This window comes from Acipenser ruthenus, chromosome 13, assembly GCF_902713425.1.
Source record: "Acipenser ruthenus chromosome 13, fAciRut3.2 maternal haplotype, whole genome shotgun sequence".
Classification (NCBI taxonomy): domain Eukaryota; kingdom Metazoa; phylum Chordata; class Actinopteri; order Acipenseriformes; family Acipenseridae; genus Acipenser; species Acipenser ruthenus.
Window position 1 is genome coordinate 19,739,117 of NC_081201.1, and position 22,927 is coordinate 19,762,043.

The window sequence follows — 22,927 nt, forward strand, 5'->3', positions numbered from 1 at the left end:
CAATAGTACACTATAAAGTGCTCCCCCATGCTTTCAGAGCTTTGTGCAGCGCTCTTACCTGCCAGTTTCCCATTAGCTATCATATTAGTGGCTACAAGTTTGATGGTGCTCTGTGAAGGTCCAGATGAGGTGATAGTTGTGACCAGACAGGCTTTCAGTGAATCGCAGTAATAGCTGGTGTTCCTCAGCATTTGTTTCCAGCAACAACTGCACTGCCCCGGTCAGTCTGTACAATGAGCAAGAGAAAGCATTGTGAGCACGTGACCTAGGAAGTGAAAATCGAACACATTGTCCTAATAGTAACTGAGATCTATCTTTAACCTAATGACGTAACAGATACTGAGTTTTTTTTAAAATTTTATTTATGAAAATATATGTTTGTTATAACATTTTTTGTTCAAAAACTGCACACTGAGAGGCGTAAAAACAGGTACAATTTATAGAAAAAACCACATAGAAAAATGGTGCTAATATTAAACCCACAAGCTAGGAGTAGTTTTGTGAATGATCTGCAATGAGTCATGACAAACCTGTCCCAGCAGGAGGAGCTGGTCAGCACATTTCTTGGTGTGATCGTAGTTAGACCTCTTCACTTCCTGCAAGTGAACTCTTTCAAGCTGGAACTTCTGGTAAACACAATAAATAAATAAATACATAAATTAAAAATAATAAATTACCAGCAGTGAGCATGGGGGGAAGAGACAGGGCAAGACTATTATCTGACTATAAATCTACTACAGCTGCACTGCCAAGCACAGCAAACTCCTTAATTTGGCAGTCTGACGTTTTCAATTAATAAGAGTCATTATGATGATCTGACTACGATCCATCATACATAGCCTGTGCATTGTGTAAAAGAACACTGCCAACAAAAATATTTCATTTTTCATACATTAGATACAGTGTGGTAAAAGCATTTTTGGAAGCTGACTGTATGTTGGTTCTATTAAAAGGAAGGGGCCAATGGTAAAAAAAAAAAAAAAGGCAATCTTTTATTGTTTGCAAGTTTACATAATACTGTGCTGGCTGCTAACTTAATAATCTGTGCCAGGCTGCGATATATAAAGGATCCACCCAATGGTGCTGTGTTTTGTGTAGACCCTTTATAATTAACAACGATATCAGCGTCAAAGCACCACAAAACTGTGTTTCATGTCAAAAAACACCTACAATGTAAACAGTGTGTGTCTGGGACTGTAAGGTTGGCAGGGATGGGGTTAAATCTGTCCCTGCAAACAATCACAGGTGTGGCCATTCCCCAATTATGTAATTGAGTGCTAATAGGGGAGTGGCCACACCTGTGATTGCTGGCAGGGACAGATTTAACCCCATCTCTGCAAACCTTACATTCCCCCCAACTCACTACTTACATTTTAGGGGCTTTCGCCCTGCTACAATAGTAATTTTAAAAAATGGTTATTGGACAAGGGTACACATATATAAATTGCTGAATTTTGTTTTGTTTCTTAATAATCAGTCCCAATGCATTTCTGATTATTGGTGCATCCCAGCAAACAAATATTCCTTTAATTAGTGTACATAACATGTAGCAAAAATAAATCTGCAAGGCAGAGTCTACTTAAAACATTCTTAAATCACTCAATCAAGCCAAATACAGATGTTATTACTTCTCCAGTTTTCTTTTAATTTTATTAGAAAAAAATATAGATGTGGCCCGTTAAATCAAATTCATGTGTCCTCTTCAAAAAAACAGAAAAACAAACAAACATACTACAATAAATAAATATAATCCTTTGTGTATGACGGAGTTCTAGTCCAATAAATAATTTTTCATCTGTTCAATGAATGCATTCCACAGCTTCCTCTAGTATGAACAATGCCTTTCTATTGCAATCGGTTTCACTCCACTGTACCTGGAAGTATGCATTCTCACACAGTGTGTCGTAGCAGATGTCCAGGTGGTTCCCTGGCTTCCCCTGTGCTGCGGCAGCCCCATTAGCAGCTGGCTCGCTGAGCTGCTCTCCCTGGGAAAAACTTGTGCAGATAATGGGCTGCAACCGTCCAGAACTGCAGGTCAGACTCATCCCCATACAGCCTGGAGAGGAGAGGAGAGGAAAGAAGAGACAAGAAAAAAAAAAAAAAAAACACTCAGAGCTGTTGAGTCCCTGCAATCATACAAACATTCTTTGTATACCAGCCGGTGGCAAAGGAATATCCTGGACTCGAACCGGCGACGTCCAGACTATAGGGTGCATCCTGCACTCTACGTGAGTGCTTTTACTGGATGCGCCACTCTTAGCCCCCTAATTATACATCTTCAAAACTTGGGGTGGGAATGAAAAATCAGTTATCTTAATCAATTTATTCTTCTTGTTTAGATTCACTCTGTACATCATTTTTCTGTTTTTAGTCTAGGGAGAAAAAAATTATATAAATGTTATAGGCCTACTGCTGCAAAACACCCTACCCGGACCTTTGGTTTAGAACAAAAAACGTTGCCTTTAGTGTCTCTACTGTACCTAGCGGTGAGTATGCTTCACCTCAGGTCATGTGTGTTGGAAATCGTGCTAGCCCCAATCCTACTAATACTTTTAGTGCTGAATTTCGTCTGTTTTATTTTGTGTAATAGTTTTATGACATCAAAATGAAAAGAGCACTCTAGGCCAGCCAAAGCAATCTAAGACTGAGCAAATCACAGAGTGACGATTCCTACAGTTTGAACGACACAAAAAACATCAGACCTACACAAAGAAGTCGGCACCAAGCCCAAACCTAAAGCAGCAATACCTGGGTAAGAAACTCCCTGCAAGCATTAATTATGTTGATTACCCTGATTGTTGTAGCAAAGAACAATATATGTAATATATCAAAAAAAAAATAAGAAATATAAATAGCAGTTTTTTTTTTTTTTCCGAAAGGTTCTCATCGTGATGCAAACAAATGAAATACTGTCTATTCAAGGTGTTACAATGAGCCCCCAAGTAGGCTACTTACTTACTTCTCCTAACTATAACTACTTACCTGTATCTTGTATTTAATTTTACTCTTATAGGTAACCGTACTCATGATTTTTGTAATTGCTCTTATTTGAAATCATTCTCATCCATTTATCATACTTACTATGTGCTCTTACTGGACTTTATTCATACAGGTTCATGGTTACACTCTGGTGTACCAGCTGTACCTAGACAGAATACACGCTTGAGAGCCCAACAGAGGCCGCAAGATCAGGCTGAATCACCAAAGGTGACTGAAACAGAAGCTGTATACAAAGTGATTCAAAACAACACAAATAGACGACTTAAGGTAACTGTAATATTTCACACCTGTACCAAGTGTTTTCTTCCTGTACACTGGATAACAATGCAGCAGCACTGATAAAGTACAATCTATATTTTAGTTAGAGCATCCAGTTTAAGGTAAGTGCTGTAGTACTTTGTTTCAAACCACCATGGGAAAAGCCTGTTTTGTAACAAAATGCAATACATGTACATATTTCAAAGCAATACAACTGTCCATTTTCTTTCTTTCTTTCTCAATAATATATTTAAAAAAATGCTTACCTTGAAACTAACAAGCATCTCTGCAACAAACTAAACTCTGGATCCAGAAAAATGCTCTTGATGTCACTATAATAGAAAATAGACGATTGTGTTTCAAAAACAAATAAACAAATACAAAAAATATTATAAGGATGACCCTATGACCTGCAATATTATAGAGGATGAGTTGAATTGACAACAGAACTGACAGAAGGCACAGGTGTCATTGTCCATCAAATCAACAGTACGAAGGTCACTCTTGAAATCAGGACTTAAAGGATGTGTTGCAGTAAGAATACCTCTGTTAAGAAAGGGGAACAAGACTAAGAGGCTAAAATATGCACAAGAACACAGTAATTGGACTATGGAACAATGGTCAAAGGTGCTTTGGACTGCTAATGGATAGACAACGACACATGTGCCTTCTGTCAGTTCTGTTGTCAATTCAATGCTTGTCTTCTTTCTATTCCTTAAGGATAGTATCTTCAAGTATTGCTCATCAAGTATTGATATGACAAAAGGACTGATAGCAAAAAGAAAAAAAATGACAGAATAATTTAATACCACTTAATTTACAAAAATGAAAATAATTTATTATGAATGCGGGAAAAAGTGGTACTCAGCACACTGCGCATTACTAAAGAACTTCCACTAAGCAAGTAGGGAAGCGCCCATTCAAATCTGGACCATTATGCTGTTTTCGTGTTTTACATTTTTTAAAATTAAATTTAAAATGTATTTTCTAGTCTTTTACGTTGTTTTTAATGTAATGTATCATATTTTTCCACCATTATGACAATAACATGCAGATATTTATCATATGCAATACATTGGGTCTTGTACATTTTTTTCACTTGCGCAACTTTGCGGTGGACTTCTCATGAATAGTTTTTTTCTTTTTAGAGACATTTAAATCTGTTTCCAGTTTAAGTGTGCAAAAAAATAATGTATAATTAATGGTAAATGTACCTCTTTTTGACAATAGGGAAACACCCATCTGATTGCAATAAATTGTACCTATACAGAAATCTGACAGCGTATCACTTACTGACATTTCACAGGTCAAGTTTTGGTATGCGTACCACATTCTTACAATGTACCACTTTCTAACACTAAACCGGTTCTATAGTCCAGATCACGGCTTCTATCACAGTGAAAAACAACGTCCACAAACTTGAACTTGAAGCTTATATATACTTGTACTTCAAGTACATTCAAATCCAATTCCAAAAGAAAAGAAGACAGTGACAAACAAGTTGAAAAAGGCACGCAAACAGAATAATCTAGCTAGAAAAAATACATCGAAATGTTATTATTTTTTATTATTTGTGCATTTTTCCTGAGGGATATCACACATCGTCTGTTAGGTAAATAGTTCCCCCGCTACCACCATTATCTGAATGAAAATTGATTTGAGTTTGTTACAAGGACTCAGACTCGAGACTCAAAGTCAAGGAATGATTAACTGATTCAGCAGAGTGACTGAGAGTGTAAGTACGTAATACATATCTAGATTTTAATAATTTGTTTACAATAAATTAGTCATATATATTTCTGCTGTCCTGTCGTCATTAAAAATACATTTTTAAATATATGCCTATTTTCTGAAACTGGACTGCCTTTGTAGTTTTTATGAATGAGATGAGTGAGTGAGTGAATGACATTACACTGGTAGGCGGGTCAAACAAGCTCTTCAATCGTAGCTCTGTCTCTGTCCCTTGAAAACATAAAAAAAGACCTTTGAGATTCATTTCGGACTTTGACTGGGCATTGTTGGGCACTCCTAGATCTTCCCAGGCAAAACCCGGAATGAAAGATCTTTGTGATCCATTTCCTACTTTGCCTAGGCAATTTGCGAATCGCCCAGTTTCGTAACACACACATATGTATGTATGTATGTATGTATGTATGTATGTATGTATGTATGTATGTATGTATGTATGTGTATATATATATATATATATATATATATATATATATATATATATATATATATATATATATATATATATATATATATATATAGAGAGAGAGAGAGAGAGAGAGATATAGATATAGATATATTACACATAATTTTAAACATATCGCTGTAATCCCAATATGATCGATATGGTATTATCAGAATTAAGCCTGCATAGCTACTCTGCTTTCTTACTTGGACAGGGAGTTAAGCTGCTCTTGAATTAGGCTTTTAATATCCTCCTTTTCTGTGTAATTACTGTAGAAAAAAACAAGAAAAAGAGAGGTTAGACTCTTATATTTTTAAACAGTATCTAAAAAGGCGGTTCTTACAATAAGACATGACAATGAACATGTTGCACAATAAATCAATAAGCACATAGCTTTCATGTGTTTAACAGCATGCTGTACATACTTGAATACTATATTAAGATCGGCTGAATCTCTCAAAAAACTTACATTTGGGCAACGTCCAGGGTGTATGAACCGTTCCAGGGCTGATGTAGCAAAAATGCCTTCAATGCCAGGGAGGCTCTGGGCAGAAGCAGGTAAGGACACCACACTGGATCTGAGCAAACACAACAGAATCATATTTAAAGAGGCCTGTATCTTCAATACATCTTAATCTTGTTGGCCGTTAAAGAAACCTAGTCAAGTAGACCAGGGGCTCTCAACCTTCTTGCTTCTCAGCATAATTCCCTGGGGTGTAATATATATATATATATATATATATATAGACACACACACACACATACACACACACAGACACACACACAAATATATAAAGACAAATAGGAGAGAAAGAGCTGCAGAATTTAACGGCGTATCTCCCTGCCTGCGCCTTTGGTCTCCATTTTGTCATGTATGTGTTTTCAAACTAGTATTTTAAAAGGCATTGGGGTTTTAGAGGAGTGCTGGGGATGGGGCTGTATTGGTTTTATTGCTGTTTTTTTTTTGTGAGCTATGTCTCCGTGCAGATATTGAGCTGCACTGCCCTTTAGTTTTAAATTATAATTCTGTGTTTAGTTATTGTTTTCATTAACGGGCAGTGGAAACCGCTTGCTGTGAATGTGTATTCTAGCTCTGCCCTGTTTGTTAAGTATAGTTTACCACTTGTATAAACGATGTTCACTGCCCGACATAGTAGTGAGGTCTAGTTTATATTTTCCTTCTGGTATTATGCCTGGCTGATCCCACCCTGATCAGAAAGAACGAGTGCCGCTCCCGGGTGCTACATATGTTCAGCAGCAATCTGCCACATAGATTAAAGTAAATAAAAATGAATTACAATTATTTTAATAAATATAATAATTGATGCAGCATAATGTAATTGAGATATCCAAATTCGATCATGATTTCATATTATTTCATCAACAGTATACAATAGAAACTATCAACAATATAAATCCATGTTAAAGTTAAGTGTGCAAAAGTATTTATGTTCAATGAAAGTGTCATTCATATCAACTATATTTTTTCACATAAAAAATGTGTTTGTTACAGAAAAATAAATTTTTTTTTTTTTTTTTTTAAGTTACACGTTTATATACGAACATAGAAATACAGTATATAATTCATATTAGTATTGTATTTTGTAACAAACTTTTGAAAATGTATTTTTTCTTAATAACATGTCCTGCTAAGTACATTTACTTAAAAGGAAAAAATAATTCTTGTTCAAATCACGTCAGTGTGTTCGCTCACCGGTGGTGCACAGTAGGGATCACAAATTCCAAGTATCTGGCATATCATAAATGATATCTTTCTAATTCCTGTGACTGAAAGTACAAGAATACTCTGTGGCTGCAAAATACCAACAGTATGTAGCCTGCTGGGGTCACGTGACTGCAACCCTTCACTTGGATTGTTTACATCACGTGGATATGTTTGTTGTCTTCAGCATAATTCAAATGCTGGGGACAAAGTAGAATGTACAGATCAGTACTAAGCAGTACATTGTTCTAATAAGATACTGGAAATTGTTTAAGCAACTAATGTATGACGGAGTTGAATTCTCAAATGCTCTGCAACCCCCCTAAACAACACACACATTCTCCCCAATCACTAACGGCGTGACCCGTCCCGTTCCCCTTACATGTAACATAGACAGACAAGACAAACTGAACAGACAACAAGTCCTGCAACAAAGCAATTGTCAGGGTCGTTACAGTATATTTTTCAATTTGAAAATAAAAATATATGAAATCATGATGACCTTTATGTACAAAAATCTTCACCAATATACAACTGAACAAGAACTGTTGAATATTTATTTTCGTTTCATACAGTATTAAATGGCAGTGTTTATATCTGATAGTGAAAAAGAAATAAAAATCAAACTAAATAAATAAATAAATAAATAAATAAATAAATAAATAAATAAATGTCTATGTATTGATTTATGTATATGTAGTAATTTATTTCAACATTTATTAATGTATTTATTTATGTTTTACTTTTACCAAATATATAGGCCATCCTTAAGCATAGCTAATTCTCAGAAATTAACGTTCCCTTTTTTTCCAGTGGGGACCACAAATAGCGTTACGCTCATCAACCAGTATCGAGAGGAAACCGTACTTCCTTGCGCCAATAGGGACCACAATGAGCGTTACACTGACAGGGGACCAACATTTTTCCAGAGTTCAGAATCTCAGAATGATGAGATGACTAAAAAAAATCTCCAAAAAAATCTCCAAAATGTAAAAAATAACAAAGTCCCGAGAATTCTTAGCTGGCTGACTTCATCTTTCAAAATACTGCTTGTTTTCTCAACTAATTGTGTAGCACTGACAGTAACACAACATGCTTGTGAACTGAAAGTTATAATTAATTTCAATCAAATTCCATGCATGTTAGAACTTTTTTATATTTATATTTTTTATATTTATATTTGTATCTCCCTGTCAACTCTAATTGTACTGTACTGTCCCCCCACCTCTCGCTCACTTTCTCAATGAACTCGACTATCTACTCTCCTCCCTCCCCTCTCTGTCTACCCCAACTGTCCTGTTAGGTGATTTCAATATCCATCTCTCCAACCCCAGCCACTCTGCCGGATTCCTCCCTCTCCTTCACTCCTTTGACTTCTGTCTCTCTCCATCCCCCCCTACCCACAAAGCTGACCGTCAACTGGACCTCACCTTCTCCAGAGCCTGCTGCCTCTCCACCCTCTCTGTCACCCCCCTGGACCTCTCTGATCACAATTTCATGTCTTTTTCTCATTCTCTCCCCTCTCTCCCTGCTCCTCCTACCCCCACTGTCACCTCTCGTCGTAACCTCCACTCTCTCTCCCCCTCTGTCCTTGCCTCCACCGCTCTCTCTCACCTCCCTCCTATCGACTCCTTCTCCCAACTCTCTGTAGACTCTGCCACCTCCACCCTCTTCTCCTCCCTCACCTCCTCCCTCGACTCCCTCTGTCCCCTCACCTCCCGACCTGCTTGCCCCTCCCCTCCCCAACCCTGGCTCTCCTCTGTGCTCCGCTAAGCAAGAACCACACTGCGATCTGCTGAAAAGAAATGGAAGAGAACCAAACTCTCTGCTGCCCTAGACCTCTACCTCTCCTCCTTCTCCTCTACTCTCCTAAATGTTCTTATTTCCAATCTATAATCCAAGCCTCCACTGACAACCCACGTAAACTATTCTCTACCTTCTCCTCCCTCCTAAACCCTCTCTCCCCTCCTCCTCCCTCCTCTACCTCCTCTAATGACTTTGCCTCTTTCTTCTCTTCTAAAATCTCAGATATCTGCAAACTCTTTAACACCTCTCCCTCCCCCCCACTCCATCCCGCTCCAACCCCTAAACCCAATGCATCCCCTACTAATTTACCCTCCTTCTCCACCTTCTCTCCCCTCTCAGACTTTGACATCTCCTCCCTGATCCAGGGTCACAAACCCACCACGTGTGCTCTCTTTCAAGCTGCTGCTCCTGCTCTACTTCCCTTCACCTCCTCCCTTCTCAACACCTCTCTCCTTTCTGGTCTCTTTCCCTGCCTTCAAACAAGCCTCTATCACTCCCCTTCTCAAAAAACCTACCCTCAACCCCACCTCCCTCTAGAGCTACCGTCTCCATCCTATCCCTCCTCTCCAAAACCCTCGAGCGAGCTGTACACCGCCAGCTCTCTGCTTTTCTGTCCAACCACTCTCTGCTTGACCCTCTCCAATCTGGCTTCCCTTCTGCTCACTCCACTGAAACCGCCCTCCTGTCTGTCACTAACTCACTAAACTCTGCCCGCGCTGCTTCTCTCTCCTCTGTCCTAATTCTCCTCGACCTCTCTGCTGCCTTTGACACTGTCGATCACTCTATTCTACTATCCTCTCTCACTGACCTGGGAATCTCTGGCACTGCTCTGGCCTGGTTCTCCTCCTACCTCTCCAACCACACTTACCAGGTAACCTGGCGTGGAGCAAACTCCACACCTCGCCCTCTCTCAACAGGAGTCCCCCAAGGGTCAGTCTTGGGTCCTCTCCTGTTCTCTCTCTACACCCGCTCCCTGGGCCCCCTCATCGCATCCTATGGTTTCTCATACCATCCCCTCCCGTATTTCTACCTGTCTGTCTGCTATCTCCTCCTGGATGCACTCGCATCACCTCAAACTCAACCTCCTAAATCTGACCTCCTCTTCTTTCCCTCCTCTGATCTCTCTATCTCCATTCCTCTGGAATCTACCACACTATCTCCTCCTCAGCTAAGAACCTTGGAGTCACCCTGGACCCCTGCCTCTCTTATTCCCAGCACATCTCCACTCTGAAACGCACTTGCCGATTCTTCCTGAGCAACATACGAAGAGTCTGACCCTTCCTCACCAACTACGCCACCCAGCTCCTGGTCCAGGCCCTGGTACTCTCCCGCCTAGACTACTGCAACTCCCTCCTGGCTGGCCTCCCTGCGTCCGCCAACCGTCCGCTCCAGCTCATCCAGAACTCCACTGCTCGCCTGGTGTTCTCTCTGCCTCGCTTCTCCCACGCAACTCCACTGCTCCGCTCACTCCACTGGCTCCCGATCACCGCTCGCATCCAGTTCAAGACTCTTGTACTCGCCTACAGATGCCTTGACCAGACTGCACCCATCTTCTGACCCTCATCTCTCCCTACACCCCCACTCGACCTCTCCACTCCTGCTGCACTAGAAGACTGGCTGTACCTCCTCTATGCTCCCATATCTGGTATTTATTGTGTGTGTTTCAATTGCTTTTCCCTCTGCTTTGTAATCTGTCGTGCTCTCGCTGAAATAGCTCCACATAACGTGTTACGTAACCTGAGAACGCATTAATTTCTACGTATGCTTATGACATGCTGAAGCTAATAGGTTTCAGCGTGTCATAAGCATGCAGTGAAAATAACACATTCTCTGGTTTATTTTTGGAGGACCGCCTGAAACCTCCTCAAGACCCCCTAGGGGGCCGTGGACCCCGAGTTGAGAACCCCTGAAGTAGACAAACATTTTGGCAAACATAGTGACTTCTTCAATACTGAATGACCTGTTTGATATCCTATTATGTGTAATTCTGTATTCTCTATTGTTGTCCAAGCTTCCCAAATCAAGTGAAAAGGCACTAGCCAACACTTTTGTCTACAGACCGATTTTCTTCTAAGATTCTACCTTTGAATTCAGAGCATTTTGAAGTCAGAGATTGCTTTCTGTCTGCCACAGTCTTGCATGCACATTTTTGAAAGAAGCAAAAATGTATTTTCATTTAAGAAACACTATCTGGTACCATAATAGGTTAAAGAAAGCTCCCAGTTTACATGCTTTACTTTCATGTAGTCTGTTATACCTGTACTTCCTAGGTCATTTGCGGCAGTTGGTTCCCATAATGACTGTCATGCTTTGCAGCACATTTCAAGTAAGATATATGGAATTACTGAATTAGCTAGATCCACTGTCAAAGGATACTTTAGATAAGTTAACATGTTCCTAATACTTAATTAACTATTTAATATCCTATTGGTTCTCTATGTATGTTTCTCTATTGCGGATCAAGCTTCCTAACTATTCCTCCAAGGCTGTCTGTAAGGAATCGTGTCATGCACAGCAGCCTGTCCGATGCTAATATGCTTCCCCACTTTTCCACAACCAACCTTGACAAGTCATTTTTTTTCTATCAGCCATCAGCTAATGCTGACATGAATTTTGAGCCCTGAATTATGAAATAAGCAGAACAATCGAGAATCTTACATAATGGGACGTTACACAGGTAAAATAAACATGACATAAAGTATCCCTTTAAATAAGCCAAGGCAGCTGTACTCCGCCTACCTGTCAGCTCCTGTTCATCCACTCTGTAGCTGGCTGACTTCATGGCCATTTCGAGAACTCGAATACACCCATCATCAGAAGCCAGGACAACTTTATCAGAGGTGCACCAGTCTACGTCCAAGACCTTGTAGTTAACATTCCGCCCGCTTCTTAAACTGCTCACCATCTGCACCTGAACAAGCACCATTGGGTTAATGAAGTACCATGTTAATTAAAACCATGTGTCTTCTTAAACTGACCCACGGTATCAAGCATGAGATGTAATCAGCAGAAGCTGGCAGTAAAGTAATCCAATCTTTTCAGTTGGGGTGTAGCATGTTAATTAAATGTGTGGGAGGAAAGAGAGTTGAGCTACAATGTTGTTTTAAAGGTCTAGTGCACAGGGTGACACAGAGACAGCCTGCTTGGATTGGCTTACTTGTAAGTCTTAAGATTTTTGATGCATCCTTTCATATGAAATGCAAATGCTGCTCTATAACTGAATAACTTGTTTGGGTCCATGTTGTTTTTTGTTGCAAAATAAAGTTTGGCTCACAAACTACCAAATTCTTCCCCCCTCCACATAACAGGGCTTCTTTAGTGCCAGCTTCAGGTGATAACAGCTCATTTCCAATCATTGTACTGTGTGTCCTCAGCAGGACTCCTACCTCTTTTGTATCCCACACTTCAGCACCATCATTAAACATAACCAGCAGTTTCTGGTTGCCTTTTCCAGGTGCAAATCGAATCTTCTTAACCCAGCCACGATGCGTAGGTATCCCTCTAAAAGCAGTGCAGCAAAGAGATCATTGTTTTCCTGCCTATTACAGTAGTTTCTGTTTCAATCATAATTTATATATGCATGGGTTTTAAAGATACAATCTTTGATTTGCGTTACAACACATTTAAATTAAATCGTGTACACTTTTGATCATTGAACTCAAAGTCTCATCGTTAGGTGTAAGTGGAAATTACTGAGAAATGTCAACAGAAACGGATTCATAAGGCTGTTCAACTGTAAACAGGTTTAATTAATCCCAGGTAACTGCATGTTTTTGACTCCCAATTACTGTAAAAGCAAGCTTCTGCATACCTATGGCATACTGTATTATAATCATATTCAGGTTCCTTGTTCAATTTACCTTGAAAGCCTGGCTTTTAAATCCCAAAAGTTCAAGTTGCCATCAACATCCCCAAGAACCAAGGTGTCTCCTTTCCAAGCAATACAAGCGATGCTTCCCATACTTCCCTGTAATGATTTATAAACACGACATAAATGCCAAGCATGCTTTACTCAGAAATGACCATGTTTCAGTACAGAAGGGGTTAACCATTACAGACCTACACATAAATGAAGTCCTATATGAAATAAGATTGCATTGCATGCCAATCCTTTTGGCAAAAGATAAATGCATACAATTACAGGGCTCAAAATTAACTCTCTCCCCTCCGGCAGTGGTTTTCAAGCCTGGTGCCCCCAATAGACCAGGATTTTGCCTCAAGGAGTTCTTTTCGATTTTATACATTTTTATTGCAGTCTGGTGATCAACGCAGACTCTACAGCAAGCACAGTAGCTACACACCGTTTAAAATTTCAAATGTATAACCAAAGCTGTATTAATGTACTACACTTTTTAAAATTATTATAATTTACATATTATTTGACATTTTGGTATGAGAAAAGTTGAAAATGAAAGAAGTTAACTTCAAAACCTCTCCACAGCCAAATATTTCTGTTAACAAGTACAATTTCCTTAGTGGATACATTTCCCTGTTGTAAAGTGTACACTGTTCGAATACTTGTGTACGCTATTTTATTTCCTGATCCATATGCAGTAATCCTTCATAATATAACTAAACAATATAGTGATGAAATGTATTGATTTAACCATAATGATTTCTACAGTGCAGCCAAGCCATTTCTAATGCAGCAGTGTGAGATCAATATCCCTATACTCAATAATACAGAAAGGTAGGGTAGCCTGCTTTTAACCCTTTCAGGATACATTGACTATGCAGTTCTTTCGATTGGGTTTGTGGCTGATTGCTCCTGCAAAAATGGGCCAATCAAACATGGCATGTGTCTGTATTTAAATGTTTTTTCTGAAGGATACACAGCAGGAGCATTTTGCTATAGGTAGGGAGCTTAGCATCAGCCATTTTCTTTCAGCCATCAGCTAATGCTGACATTAATTTTGAGCCCTGAATTATGAAATAAAAAAAAATGCAGTTTGTGCATCTAATAGCATTGGTTAAGCCCTGGTTATGACTATTTTAAGATTATAAGCAAATGCATGTTGTGTTTTGTTAATGTTGTAATAAACAGTGTAATGAATTCAAATTTCAGTTAATTATTTTAGCATAACTTGTTAACAACATAAAAATTACAGTTACCATGTTAATCTTTTTAGGTAGTAGCCATGTCATTTATACACTAAACTATATTGTGACTTAATTGATTATTTAAGGAGAATCATAAGATACACATTCAAATATGTGGAGTTCATTATCAATACATAATCAATATTTTATCAATAAAAAATACCATGTATAGTGTAGTTACCAAGTAATACTACAACAAATAGAAATACAGCCAGCAGTATCGTGATCATGAAATTAGCTTCATCCCTGTATGTTTCCTTCACCAAAGAGATGATGTTATTTCATAGAAAGAGTTAAAGACAGTGTGACAGGGTCTTCCTCCTGTCACGCGTGTGGGTAGCCGCTGTTCAAGCATACAGAGAGACGTGGTGGTGGTGTTGAAAACGCCGGCACAGGCGCGCAGGTTTTATTTACAAACAAAGAAACACAAAACGAAAGTAAAATAAAGATTGTCATGTGACGTTACCAGCGATGGTAACGCACAGAGGACTAGTACATCAAGCTGTACAAAAAGTGCAAAATACAACACAATACAACAAACTATAAATCAAAGGTGCCGTGAAAACGGCAGGCCTTGCAGCAGCCCTGAGCCATCTCCCGCGGATGTTTTTAACCTGACGGACACTCGATCAAGACCCGCCCACCTGCTGATTGAGGTCCAGCCCAGCCAATCACCTGCTGCCCTTCCCCTCAACCAAGCCTAGCAGGCAGCAAGTCTCAATCGAGCATCCGTCTGTAAACAATAATTCAATTAAACAAATCAGCTCCCAAAATGACACAAAATAAACCCATTTCCCCATACAAATGATACCAACACTAAATACACACGTGCAGGGCACTCGCCCTGCTACATACCTCCCTCCTTAGGATGAACCCTAAGGGTTCATCCGACAACACCATTTAATATCACTATCATTACATATACATTAGCAGACATCTTACAAAACCCACACAGTCTAAACAAAAACAAACAAAAATTACTTTTTATATCTACTCCCCATCCCCCCAATTTTTTTTTTTTTTTTTTTTTTAATATACTATTCTAACACATATGGGCGGGTGGGAGGGAACATTAGAGCCCAGTCAGCCTCAACCAACCACCAGACAACTAACTGGCTCCAATGTTAAATCACAATTATAACTATACTTTATCATTCACTATTATTTACCATCATTATTATTTATCAGTATTCCCATCACCACAAGTATTACTATCAATTTAACCATAATCCTTATTACTATTACCTTCACCATACACATCACTAGTTTACTATTATCATTATAATTGATCATCATTATTATCACTATTTAACTATCATCATTTAACCTTCATTTATCATTCCTATAATTACCATTACTAACATCACTACAACAATCATATCACATTATCAATAACTAACTATCATTTATCCAATAAATCATTTAACAATAATCAACTAACATTTATAACTATTCACCAACACTTATTCTCACCCCTGGGCTTCTATGCGGGGGCGCCCATTCAACCCCGCTTACCCCCTAAACTCAGTGTCCCTTCACGGGGCTCCTCTTCGAAGGATTGCCCCGCCTCCTTCTGAGACGATCTCCCACGAACGACAGGTCCTCCTTCGCTGACACTCGGCAGGCAGTTCCTCCCGCTGGCTTCCCGGGCAGGCAGTCTCTCCGGCTCCTCCCTCGCCAGCTTCCAGGACCAGAACTCCTCCTTCTGCAGCTCTCGGGGACGGACCCTCCTTGGCCTCTCTAGCGTTCGGGATCTCTCGGCTCCATTAAGGACAGCGGCTCCATCCATCTCCTTCAGCAGCCCCTCAGGGTTACCTGCGGTCTGCCCTTGTCCCCCCCAAAAAATTTCAGGGGTTTGCTCCTCCTGTCTCTCCGTAGCCATCTAGCCTTGCTTCGGCAGGATGCAGCGGAATCCCACTTCTGACACCATATGTGACAGGGTCTTCCTCCTGTCACGCGTGTGGGTAGCCGCTGTTCAAGCATACAGAGAGACGTGGTGGTGGTGTTGAAAACGCCGGCACAGGCGCGCAGGTTTTATTTACAAACAAAGAAACACAAAACGAAAGTAAAATAAAGATTGTCATGTGACGTTACCAGCGATGGTAACGCACAGAGGACTAGTACATCAAGCTGTACAAAAAGTGCAAAATACAACACAATACAACAAACTATAAATCAAAGGTGCCGTGAAAACGGCAGGCCTTGCAGCAGCCCTGAGCCATCTCCCGCGGATGTTTTTAACCTGACGGACACTCGATCAAGACCCGCCCACCTGCTGATTGAGGTCCAGCCCAGCCAATCACCTGCTGCCCTTCCCCTCAACCAAGCCTAGCAGGCAGCAAGTCTCAATCGAGCATCCGTCTGTAAACAATAATTCAATTAAACAAATCAGCTCCCAAAATGACACAAAATAAACCCATTTCCCCATACAAATGATACCAACACTAAATACACACGTGCAGGGCACTCGCCCTGCTACAGACAGTAAGCAAGTTTCAGCACAATTTGATACGTCATTCTCTGTCATGCACGTCCATAGGTCTCAATTTCACTTTAAAACATGATTTGTGTTACTACACTGGGTTTAAGAAAGTTCTTATGTTGCTGGCCTCACTCTTGAACTTTGCCACTGTAGGCTGTAGAGCGAATGGGGGTGCACGACAGGAAAGATTTATGGAATTATTTTGTTAGCTGCAGCCACTTCAAATTGACTATGAAATACCCCTAGCAATCACTCTGAGATTACTGTGGACTATAGGCCCCACAATGGAAGTGTCAGCAGCTTTCCTATTGTCTTCTGATAGTTACTACTGATAAGAGGGGGTGGATCCTGTCGGGCTGGCCACTGTCTGAGAAAGATGCTCTAAGCAGTGAAAACTGTCGAATGAGAAGGGAAGAGTGGAGGCTACTGTCCCTATCTGCATCATTGCCCTACGAGAAAGAGAGATGCACAAAAAGAAAAAGGTGTTTTAAACATCCCTCACACTACAGGTGCTACAGTAAGTATCTCAATACATGTGATGATCCTGATGGGTTTTGTATGATGGATAATAAGATCATTTGACCTTTTTTTTCTTCCAATTTGAAATGCCCAATTTGATTACCTCATGGCTGCAAAAAAAATGGCCAATCGGCTGTTTTTACAGGCCGTGGAAGTCTCAGACACAGGGCCAGTAGAGGTCTCTAAAGCATTCAAAGGTCAATGAAGAGCTCCCTGTGGGTCCAAAGTCAAGATCAACAACTTGCCAAGAGCAGGATTCGAAAACCATGCTCACATTACTCACCCCTGTGAGTCTGACTGTATCTTATCACACTTTATACTACGCGTAGTGTTTCCAAAACATATTTTGTTTTTCATATTTCAATGGACAGCTTGCAGCAGTGTCATCACAGTAGCAGAATCGCCACGCTTTGAATTCAGAGCTCCCCCAATAAACTGACAATCCATGAAACAAAAATAAATAATTTAATTAAATCTCTCAGCATAAGTAAATAGTTAATTAAGCCGGGAATATGCCGAGCAAATCAATAAATCAATTCATGAGTAAAGACACCATCGTGTTTCCTCTCTACATAGACAACCCCACCTCACAAAGAAATGGACCTGCTGAATGATTTCGAGTTTTTTTTTTTTTTTTTTGTTAAAGGACATGTTCCCTTGTGTAAACCGCAATTTAAAATGTGCTTAAAAATCGATGATAAAAGAGGCAGCAGGCTTATCTTTCTTAGTGTGTGATTAGCACCCTACTTAAGAATCTTACATAAGGTGAAGCTGTATAATCAATCAAACCTCTGAGAGATCACATACTAGTCATTATTTCATCATGCAAAGATCGGGTTGGTCAAATAATTTTTTAGAGGTTAATACAGATACTGAAGAATGTTTTAAGGGAATGCTAATTTAATTATGTGATACAGGTAGTGGACAAAAAAATGGAAACACCTGGGTAAATGCAAGGGCTTCCACACAGGTGTGGCTCATGCATTAATTAAGCAAATAACATCCCAGCATGCTTAGGGTCATGTATAAAAATGATGGACAGACCTGGTTGCCTATAATTATGGCTAGTATGGCTGCAAGAGGAGACCTCAGTGACTTTGAAAGAGGGGTGATTGTTGGGGCACGTTTGGCAGGAGCTTCAGTGACCAAGACAACTTGCTGATGTTTCAAGAGCAACGGTGTCTAAGGTGATGTTGGCATGGAACTCCGAGGGAAAGACATCATCAGCAAAGGGCAACAGTGGGCGGTAGCGCATACTCCAGGATCGTGATATCCGTGCATTAATTCGAAGTGCAAGGCAAAACAGGCGAGCAACTGCAGATCAATTGTTTTTACTATAACCTAAAGACCAGTCTAATAACAGTATGTTTTGCACACAAATCATTACTGTTTTTGCATATAAAACCACTGAAGACCAGTATGAGCTAATTTTAGATTCTAGTAAATAAACTTATTACTGATTTAAATCCATTTTTTGAAACTGACGCTCCTCACTGAATCATTTGAATCTTTAAAAAAACTTGTAATATACGAGTCATAATGAAATATTAATGTACAATACTTTACTTGAATAACAGAGAACATCAACATTTGTATCTTTATTCTGGAACCGTTGGCGCCATATTAATTGAAAGGATTAAAATGAATGTCCCACATCAATTGTCATTCATGGAGCGGAAAGAACTGAAAGGTTATAAAATCAACAGATTCGGGGGCTCCCGAGTGGCGCATCCAGTAAAGGCGCTCCACGTGGACTGCAGGATGCGCTCTATAGTCTGGATGTCGCGAGTTCAAGTCCAGGTTATTCCTTTGCCGACCGAGGACGGGAGCTCCCAGGGGGCGGCGCTCACTTGGCCGAGCGGCGACCGGGGGGAGGAAGGGCTAGGTTGGCCAGGGTGTCCTCGGCTCACCACGCACCAGCGACCCCTTTGGTCTAGCCAGGCACCTGCGGGCTTGCCTGTAAGCTGTCTAAGGCTGTGTTGTCTTCCGACGTGGTAGCTCTTAGTGGCTGCATGGTGAGTCTGCAGTGTGTAAAAAAGCGGTTGGCTGACGGCACACGCTTTGGCGTGTGTTCGTCTTCGCCCTTCACGAGTCAGCGCAGGGGTGTTAGCAGTGGGCTGAGTCTAAAAATAATTGGACATTACTAAATTGGGGAGAAAACAATAAAAATAATTGGTGACCACTATATTTAAAAAAATAATAATAATAAATCAACAGGCTTTGTTAAAAGTACCTCTGCTAACAACCAGCCTATAGCACCTCAAATGTAGGTTGTACTTTCAGTTCATCGACCACTTTAACGAGATCTGAGCTAGAAAACTGAATCTTTGTAAAATCTTTCTTTTTCCTCATTATGTCCTCTTTTCCCTTTTCTTAATCCATGTCAAATCGCCCCAGTTTTGGAAGCACCGACCTACCATTCTCAACTGCTCAAATGTGTTGCTTCAATTAAAACAAGCAGAATAGGCTTTTTATTTGGCAGGACCTTTGCATCATTAGTTTATCACAGTCTGGCTGACAAGATCATAAGAACGGCACACTTTAGGGTTTAGGTTTCTTCAATAGATTTTGGCTTATTTAAAAATGCCTTGTGCTATATTGTATATATTTAATACTGTAATACAAAACTCAGCTGATTTCATGCTTTGCAAAGGGTAAAAATACAGAGATAATTAGATTTTCAGAGTGGATGTTAAACAAACCACTGTTACCAGGTAGTTAGGGCTGAGGGTCAGGAAGTACTGGATTCCAATTCCAACCTCTAAAAAATCTATTTTTGTATATATTGTAGATGTAACTACTTCACATTTATGTATTTAAAACGTGTCCTAGTTTTGAACTTAGTTTTAATCAACTCGATCCTACTCTGTGCTACAGTTTTAACTACTACCACTTAGGAGTTTTATATATTTAAAATTGGGGTGTGGTCTATTAAAATGATCTAAACAAATCTTAATGACCGATATACATGTCACTGAATGTTTATTGTATATAGTGATGTTAATAAGTGGATCAATAAGTAACACCTGCACTTGTCTTTTTGATCAATGCAATTTGAAAGTTCCGAAGTATATAATGTAATGCGGAACAGGAGCGGCGGGCACACTTATTCAAAAGACGAAGGGGAAGTTGAAAGGCGAGAACACTTACATCGGGGGGAATCCTAGCTCCGTCCTTCACAGAGTTCCCCTCCACAGTGAGGTGATAGACCTGCCCATCTGTGTCCGTGAAGACAAAGTGCTCTCGTGCAGAGATGCTCTGACTCAGCCCAGATCTGCTTTCTGCTTCCTGCACCAAGCTGGAGGCATCACACAATGGATCAACATCATACCAAGCAATTAGAGGAATGGGGTATTTTGAATGGATGTGAATATAGTACATTACTGTAGAGGAAGCATGGCAAAGCATACAGTTTTAATGAAACACAATAAACACATGGTAATAGCACAGTAACTGCAATAATACTAAGAAAACAACCAGTGTGATTACAACAACAGGGATAACCAGACTTACACTTCCAGTACGTGTTGCTGTATGGATGTACAATATACTATATCAGTTTCACATAAGTTATCCACTGAAGACCTTATCAACATGTTGAACACAAGCTACTATGGGGTAAGCCATCTTTGGTGCACTTCCTTTGGTGATATGTGTCTACCTTCTATATCATTTTGATTAAAATCCATGTATGGGTAAAAAGTGGCCTCAATAACAGTGGTTCTTTTCCCTGGTAAATATTTTATACGCAAGCAACTGCCCTGTGCATTTCAAAAGATGTCTGGCATCATCTACTTTTTTCATAGGTAGATTATTAGAAACCATGGTTGAACCTGACACCAGCAATAGGTTGACCAGCTACCGGTATATAAATAAGATGGCCCCATTCATTCTCATAACCCTGTTACAAAGAAAAAGGCCCTATTTTAATGATCTCAACAAGGTGCCCTCCATGGCTTAGATCAACTGAAAAGGACTCTACTTACAGTATTTATTTTTGTACTTAAACTGTGAAATGACCAATACAGCAAAACAACGACATTGATAAATGGACTTTAATTTGTACTTCAGTTCACAGTTCAACAGGCAAGTGAGTTATACAGTACATAGACAGCCATTAGGGCTAATTGGCGCAGACAGCTTATGCACAAACGTTTCACATGCTTCACATCTAAAGACCGGGGTTCAAACACAGTTCAAGTGAAAACATTTTTTTGGGGTATCCAATTTAAAATGTTCAATTACATTCTCACTCACAAGAGCTCTGGAAAACTGAAGTTCAGCGGTCGTCCTCCGATTCCACAACCAAGCCAATTGTCACTCAAGAGAGTATGTCAGCGAGCTACTAGCTCCTGGAGAACAAGAGCCAGCCCTGACCAATAAGGGCCGCTGTAGCGCAGCCAGGTGTCCAAATCCCTGGTGATTTTGTCTCCCTAATCCACAGGAGCCCCAGAGCCAATGCAGCACTCCCTGTGGAATCCCCAGTGACAGCCAGGACACAAACCTATCGTTCCCCACACTGTATGACTCACCCTCTCGCTCGCGAGCAGAACTATGAGGGGAAACACATGGTGCCCACCTTGGAGCCAGTGCCATTGTCATCTCACCTTTCTGAACACTAATAATTCCCAATCATTAAAGAGAGCCAGATATGCGCAACACACAGCACAGCTCCAGAGCTATACCTGATGACAGAAGACTCCACACTGCAGACTTCTGTGTCAGAGACAGTCTGCCTGGCAATTGCTTCTCGTGCTGCCAGCTGCTTTTTCTTCATGCTCTTTAAGTTATGGGATGGAGACCATTCCTAAGAACACAAAAACGTTCTACTGGTAACTCATTTTTGCTGAATAAACATTAAAGTGATATATCTAACAAAATACTTTCATAAATCTTGCACTTCCATTCACTATATAGACCTCAAATGTGCAGTTTAGAAAGAAAATATGCAAACATATATTTTCATTTTAAAACATGACACCTGGTACCACACTAGGTAAAAAGTTCTCTATTTGCTTGTTATCTTCCAAGTTTGCTTGAGTTGTCTTCTGTTACACTTGTACTTCCTAGGTCATTCAACCGGAGTAGTTTATTTGGGGTCAAGCATATTTCTGGCTGCAAAGCATGTCAGTCAATAGGGGAAGTAGCTGGTTGGTTACTAACAGGAAAGAAGGCTTTAAAGGGGTGGGGACAATATCCATCTCCTAAAAACCTTTAACCTGGTGTAGTACCACATATGTTTTAAAATGAAAATACATGTTTGTCAAAACTACACATTTCAGAACGAATTTGTGATGAATGTGTATGGAACTATTTTGTTAGCAACAACCCATTTAAGAATCAGATTTGTATAGAAAATGCAAGGTGTTATCAACATTTCATAGCATACATTGACAGAGGCATGAGAATTTTTTATAATATTTCTGAGCATACAGGCATCTGCACATGAAATAATCACATTTTTAACACTGGGGAGCTTCATCAAAACTGCACTTTCAGTTCTCTAGATATAAGGAAAATGTAGATGTGATTAATGTACCTAAAGACAGATGGACAGGCACCTCCTTACATTCCCTGAATCTTATGCTCACCTTTACTTTGTTCAAAATATCCTTACCAAGCTTCATCCCAATTGGAGAAGCAGTTCTATATGAGACGTACATACAGACATCTCCACTACAATCTGTCACCGGGGCCATGCATCCCCAGAGGTGATAATAAAGGTAAGGAACATTATTCTAAAGCTTTGGTTATCCCTCCTTTAAATGTATATTATACCCCAGAGGATTATTCGCGGTTTCCTCCCGCACATATTTAAAAAAGCTATGAACCTGAGTGTGTGTAC

The 22,927-nt window shown here is 40.0% G+C and overlaps 1 protein-coding gene across 1 annotated transcript in view; it reads right to left on the reverse strand.

The window, feature by feature from the left end:
- Nucleotides 1-22,927, reverse strand: part of LOC117418292 (WD repeat-containing protein 11) — a 67,342-nt gene that overhangs the window by 8,422 nt on the left and 35,993 nt on the right. Inside the window, 14 exon segments of the mRNA XM_059035304.1 lie at nucleotides 59-182; nucleotides 184-216; nucleotides 218-226; nucleotides 531-626; nucleotides 1,875-1,997; nucleotides 1,999-2,056; nucleotides 3,525-3,590; nucleotides 5,659-5,721; nucleotides 5,922-6,030; nucleotides 11,721-11,892; nucleotides 12,368-12,482; nucleotides 12,842-12,948; nucleotides 20,233-20,380; nucleotides 21,768-21,889. Of these exon segments, the coding sequence (XP_058891287.1) occupies nucleotides 59-182; nucleotides 184-216; nucleotides 218-226; nucleotides 531-626; nucleotides 1,875-1,997; nucleotides 1,999-2,056; nucleotides 3,525-3,590; nucleotides 5,659-5,721; nucleotides 5,922-6,030; nucleotides 11,721-11,892; nucleotides 12,368-12,482; nucleotides 12,842-12,948; nucleotides 20,233-20,380; nucleotides 21,768-21,889 (1,345 nt within the window).